The sequence below is a fragment of the Mesoplodon mirus genome, assembly GCF_964341445.2.
Source record: "Mesoplodon mirus genome assembly, chromosome: 4".
Taxonomy (NCBI): Eukaryota; Metazoa; Chordata; class Mammalia; order Artiodactyla; family Ziphiidae; genus Mesoplodon; species Mesoplodon mirus.
This window is the reverse complement of record NC_138979.1, coordinates 101,214,087-101,220,100: the sequence shown is the minus strand read 5'-3', so window position 1 is coordinate 101,220,100 and position 6,014 is coordinate 101,214,087. Positions and strand designations below refer to the sequence as shown.

Genomic DNA, 6,014 nt, shown 5'->3' with positions numbered 1-6,014 from the left:
AAATGATTTGTGAGGTCCTTAATAGTGTCACCCTAGAGCAACAAAGGCATAGAGCTGCCTTCCTCTTCTTATTTATTTGGGGAAATTGTTTGGTTGTTTGTTTAGATACTAAGGCCTAATTGAGTACCTAGAAGAACCTAGAAGAACTATTTATTTGGAGTAACTGAACTTATAACTCAGGTTGTGGCTGTAAGCAGAGATAGGGTGATCGTCTCTATTATATATTTTCTTTTAAGCAATTTAACCAAATCTGTGGTTGGAGTCTTTTTTTGAAACTGCCACAGAATCAAAAGTAGGGACAGAGCAAAAAATATTTTAAATTTCTCTTACACAGGAAGTAGGATCCTCAGTCAGAGCTCTACAGACCACTAAGTGGAAGACAGGACCATCTAAATGATTTGAGGAATTAACAGAAAGTAGTGACTACACAGCAATAATTACAGCCAATAAAGATTGTTTTAAGGCAGACAAGGGCTAAGATTTCCTTAGCAGTAATAATGACATACACTGAATTTAAAATCTATTTTATTATAGAGATCAGTTTCTAATAAATGGAAATGTATCATCTGTTCCTTAACTGTGTAAATAATATTAAATTCCTTTGAAACTGGAATCTGCAGGCACAGGTATTCTTTACTAAATACTGTATCATCTCCTAAAGTAGAAGCTATCCTGAGGAAGATGGAGCTTTTGATCTTAATACCAATATCTATATAAAATGGTATAGATGAATAATTATTTTCAAATAGGAATTTCCTTGTGAAAATTCTCCTTCTTCACCCACTATTCACAAAGGACTGGTACGGTCAGTCCTGGGGTTTTACAATCAGACATCAAAGATCCCCATGGCATTTCTCTAGTCTGACCACAAACATCTGTCAGTACCTCATTTCAGTATAAGAAAACAGGCACGTATGAATTTTTGGCAGTAACCATCCTCACGTCATCTGAATCCAGCTACCCTGCTAGCATGTCCTTTAGACAGCAACCGGTCTGAGGGTCCTTCAGAAGCACATTTACAACGTCATAAAATTTGTGTTCGTATGCCAGCTTGTAATACAAGTAGACATCTTCACAATATGTGAGTAACTTCTTCAGGTTTTTCACAACTAAGTCAGTAGGCTGATGATGTTTACATCTAGACGAAACAAGAACGTACAGGTTAAGATGCTGCATCTTGAACGAGGGCTATCAGCTCTGATACTTATCACTGTCTATAGAGGCGAAGGTGCTTGAATCTGAGGAATCATTCAGACTATTAGGGAGTGCTTGATACACAATGAAATTATTTCATTAAAAATGAGTATCTTAATGCTGGCCTTAATTAGAATAATTTCAGTACTCCAAAGGGGACCTCTGATGTTTAGTGTTTTTGGCACTTCAGACAAGCTGAGTAGCTCTCCTCCCATTTTAAGTACGGAGCACCATAAGCAAACTATTCTCATTCATCCGTTTGCATAAATTTGTTAAAAGATCGTCTTTCTGGGTGTTCTTGACACCTCTTTGCCATCTCAAGAAGAGTGGGTAGCCTATAGGCATGTTATACGTAGTCATAAAATTCTTACCCGTGCCTGATCTCAAAGCAGAGGCATTTTAATACTTACTTTATTGAAATTTCTTCAAATATACTGGATCTTAATAACCTTTGCTGCTTAAATTCTTCCAAGTAATTAAAGTCTCCTTTAAGAATCACTTGTTGGTATAGAATTTCAGCCCAATCAGGAACAAAGTCATAGGCCTCAGCCACAATAGAAGCCTTAAAAGGATGGAGGGGAAGGAGGACACCATTAGAGCCTATTTGATGTAAAACTGAAGGCAAACTGCTCTAGAAAATGACTTCATATTCACTCTATGAGTGTACAGTATTATCAGCACCAATAATGTTAGAAGGCTCTATGTATCAGGGTTGGTGAAAAGTTTGCTATTTCCCCTTCCCTGACACCCCAAACCCCTTCCTTCAGTGTTTTTAATCTTCCTCACAATGGGTTAAAAGAACTGCTGATGAATATTTTTCTCACTAACTCAACTCTCTAAGGAACAGTGGGAGGGCTGATTCCCTGATAACCATCCCTCCTTGTTAAAGGGCTAGAACCAGCCTCCCTCCCAGAAGCCCTGACTTTTTATGCTAACACAAGCGCACTGGTCTGGAAATGCTGGGGCTAAGAAGATGCTCACAGGACCACTAGCAGGGATGTTCCCCTGAACCTCAACTATCTTAAGTGCAAAGATGTCTGCCTCTCTGCTGGCTTAATAGTGTGGGGAAAGGAGACAGTATGTCTCACTGTTCTCCAACCTCTGCCCAGACAATATGCTGGTAAGAAATACTACTATGGAAAGGAAGTTGGAGAGCTGGACTGTCCTGGGTCTGTCACTAGCCCTGAGACCTTAGGTAAACCACTCAGCTTCTGGGTCCCATGACAGGGACAGCAGGAGAGAGGATGCTGGCAGCACAGGCTAGGTTTTTCTTCCTTGCTCACCTGGTAGAACCGAGGTAGGGCCATGATACAGTCCATCAGCCTGTGGCGGCCCAGGTTGATGAGCATTGTGTTCTGGCCGGTGTTCAGAAAGTGAATCTGCAGTGTTATCAACTTGGTGAGCCGGTGACAGTGCAGGGCCTGTCGCACGCAGGAGTCCTGAGGGATGAGGGTGGCAGTAGGCACAGATAAAGACTTTGTTGCCGTCATCTCCCCCGTGAACCCTCCAGCAATGGAACAAAATAAAATTGTTCCTACTGCAGACACCAAGCCGCAAGTCCAGTCTGGAGTAAGACTCCCATGGTTACCTTGGCATAACTCTCTGCTGCATCCACCATCAGAGTTAGGGCCTTCAGCAGCAGCTGCTTCAGTTGGTGCCCATCCTTGAGGCTGTCCTCTGCAGGGGAGTAAAGGAAACTTGGGTGTGTCTGACTCCCAAGGCTGGCTACTCTCATCCCACTCAGTAGTAGGGTGGACTATAGAAACAACCCAGCTCATGTTCACAGGGAGGCAGGTATGTCTCGCTCAGGTAAAGGCTATTGGGCCACTGCCCCATCTAGTTCAATTTCTCTCTGAAACAGCAAGGCGGGCTTACACGGCATCATCAACATACATTGGTTCTTGACAGGTGACACCCCTGGATGCACTGGCTACAAGAGGGGTAAAATGCCTTCCAACCCCCCTTCTGTCTCCTTTCTGCCCCCCTGGGGCCCCACTAAATATGTTAGAAGCTGAGGTGGGTATTAGTCTCATGGACTCTTGCCCTGCTTAGCCCTGAGAACCTTCCCTGGCCGGCAGCACTGCCCTGGAGGTGCTGCTGTGAGCTCTGCTCACCCCAGGGCTGAGACTCAATCAATTTCAGTTGGATGCAGGCAGCTGCCTCATGGTTCTCCCCAATCTCCCGGCACATGCTGAAACACAGGGCAATCATGTTGTGCTTCTCACTGTCCCCAGGGCGGCAGCGTTTGATGTAGTCCAGTAGGGCCGTCTTCAGGGTACCACTCTGCCCAGAAAAAAGTGGGGGAGTACCAAGGTCTCAGCCATGTATTGCAAGGTAGGCAGGACTGGCCTAGTCCTTTGATTCTGAAAGTTCCTCAGAAACTCCCAAGGAAAAGGAAAAGATAAGCAAAAATGACTACAGAAGTTTATACTATCCTGAGTATAAGGAAACAGGCACATCCTCTCTGCTGGTGGGAGTGTAAATGGTAAGACCTGTCAGAGGCGAGAAGCCTTAAAAATGTACACACGTGCATTAGTCTAATGACTCCACTTCTAGGACTCTATCCCTAAAGAAGCAAGCAGAGAAAAGTGCTAAGATGGATGTAACAAGGATATTTAATAGCAAACAATTAGAAATATTCCAGATGTCCAGAATAAGATCTAAGAGAACACCATGTAGCCATTAAAACCGATGTTGACTTGAAAATTATTCATGCTTATTATTAACTGAGAAAAGCAGGCTATTTCTTATCTGCACAGCATGACAGAAGTTTGATAAAAATGTGTGAATATGTATGTATATATGTTTGTGGGTATATGTGCAAAGAAAGGGCCTATACCAAATTGTTAGCAGTGGCTGTCTGCAGACAGTAGCTAGACACACGGGGCTTTTTTTCATGTTCTGTTTTCCAGGTGTTTTTTTTTTTAATTATGGAACGCTTCACGAATTTGCGTGTCATCCTTGTGCAGGGGCCATGCTAGTCGTTCCAATTTTTAGTATATATGCTGCCGAAACGAGCACCCGTTAAGTGTCTTAACGTTGAATATTCAATACTTTTGTAATCAGAAACAAAGTTATTAAAAGAATATTTAAATGCAGGAACAAAAATGCCTCAAAAACAATTAAAATCCTGAAGGTGTCCCTATGTCCAGGACTTGCTCCTTTCCTTACAACTGGACTGGTCTGTCCTGAAACTAGCCCAGCATTGAGGAGAGTTTTTCTGCTTTGTCTCTTAATCCTGCTTGGCTGGGCCCAAGTTCCCAGATGTCAAAAGTGCACCTAGGGGGCCTCCCTGGTGGCGCAGTGGTTGAGAGTCCGCCTGCCGATGCAGGGGATACGGGTTCGTGCCCCGGTCTGGGGGGATCCCATATGCCGCGGAGCGGCTGGGCCCGTGAGCCATGGCCGCTGGGCCTGCGCATCCGGGGCCTGTGCTCCGCAACGGGGGAGGCCACAACGGTGAGAGGCCCGCATACCGCAAAAAAAAAAAAAAAAAAAAAGTGCACCTAGGTTTTTATTTATTTATTTATTTATTGGCCGCGCCACACAGCATGTGGGATCTTAGTTCCTCGAAGCGCAGAGTTAACCACTAGACCACCAGGGAAGTCCCATAGGTTTTTAAATATTTAGAGGTGAAATGGGTGAAAACAATGAATCAGCCAATGAATAACTTGAAAACAGAGGCTCTGTGAGTGCATGCCTGGTGTCACATAGTATGCTGAGGACAGACCAGCGCCCGGAGACCAAAGGCCTGGCAAGTCAGGCTTTTGCTTCCCAGCCTCCTTCCTGGTCATCATCATAAATAGCTCCACAGCTTTCTAGACCCAGACCTTGGCATTCACTTCTGAATAGCTCTCGACAATACACTTTTTCATGGTCCCCTGAAAACTCTCCACTCTAAACTGGTCTGAGCTCTGTAACCTTAAGCTACTGGTTACAGTATATGTCTTAGGGAGGTCCTTAATTCCCTCCCTCTATATCCCAGGAGTCCATCCTGATTGGGATTAATCCTGAGAAAACAGACTCCCAAGTGTCAGTAGTACATGTCATACTGCAGCTCAAAAATACTGTACACCTACCGGGTCCAATTTCTTCCTCATCAGCACTTCAAAGTAGTGTTTTTTATGCAGCAAATCAAATATGTATGTCATCTCATTGTACCTTCCAATGCCAGTGAGGAGACGCACCTACAAAGGGAGAGGGCAGCTTGCATCAGCATTGCTTGGAGTTCTCTGAGCCAGACCACTACCCCAACAGTTTGGTTGCTTTCAAATACCAACTCTGGCGGGAAGAAGGGTTAATGGCCAGGCTGCCACGCTTAACTCCTTTCTTCCTTGCCTGTTTCCCCCACTTCCCATCCCATGTACCCAACAGGGGCCTTCTGTGGAGGATTCAGAAATGCTAGTCATTGGGAAACCACTGGCTGGCTGTCCTCTCCTCTGTTGTCTCTAAACATGACTATCAAGTGCTGAAGTGCCCTCCTCCTGGGCAGGCACTCTTCCCTCTTCCCACCACTCCTTATTACAGCACCCAATGGCTTGCTCAGACACTTGGGTCAGTTTCAAGCCTAGAGAATTTGGGGGGAGGTACAGGAAGCTTGAGTTGTCAGCTCATTTCAATTTTCAATTCAGATATAAGAGGCAGGTCTGAACCTTGTTTTTTGGGGGAAGTAACTGCCATCTTAGCCCTCTAGAAAAGCTAGCTGCTTGGTAAGGGGGTATGACAGTCCTGGAGCATGGCAGGGATCCTCTTTGATTTCTATTCCTTTGGAGCAGTCTCTGATTTGGACAGAAATCATAACCTGGAGCAGAGGGTTGAACTGC

The 6,014-nt window shown here is 44.6% G+C and overlaps 1 protein-coding gene across 1 annotated transcript in view; it reads right to left on the bottom strand.

Moving 5' to 3' along the window:
* Positions 1–512: 512 nt before the first annotated feature.
* SPG11 (SPG11 vesicle trafficking associated, spatacsin) overlaps positions 513–6,014 on the bottom strand; it is a 79,255-nt gene continuing 73,753 nt past the window's right edge. Inside the window, exons 35-40 of the mRNA XM_082617140.1 lie at positions 5,271–5,378; positions 3,309–3,477; positions 2,783–2,871; positions 2,478–2,633; positions 1,605–1,756; positions 513–1,138 (exon numbers count right to left, since the gene is read on the bottom strand). Of these exons, the coding sequence (XP_082473266.1) occupies positions 958–1,138; positions 1,605–1,756; positions 2,478–2,633; positions 2,783–2,871; positions 3,309–3,477; positions 5,271–5,378 (855 nt within the window). The 3' untranslated portion in view covers positions 513–957. The remainder of the gene's footprint in view (positions 1,139–1,604; positions 1,757–2,477; positions 2,634–2,782; positions 2,872–3,308; positions 3,478–5,270; positions 5,379–6,014) is intronic.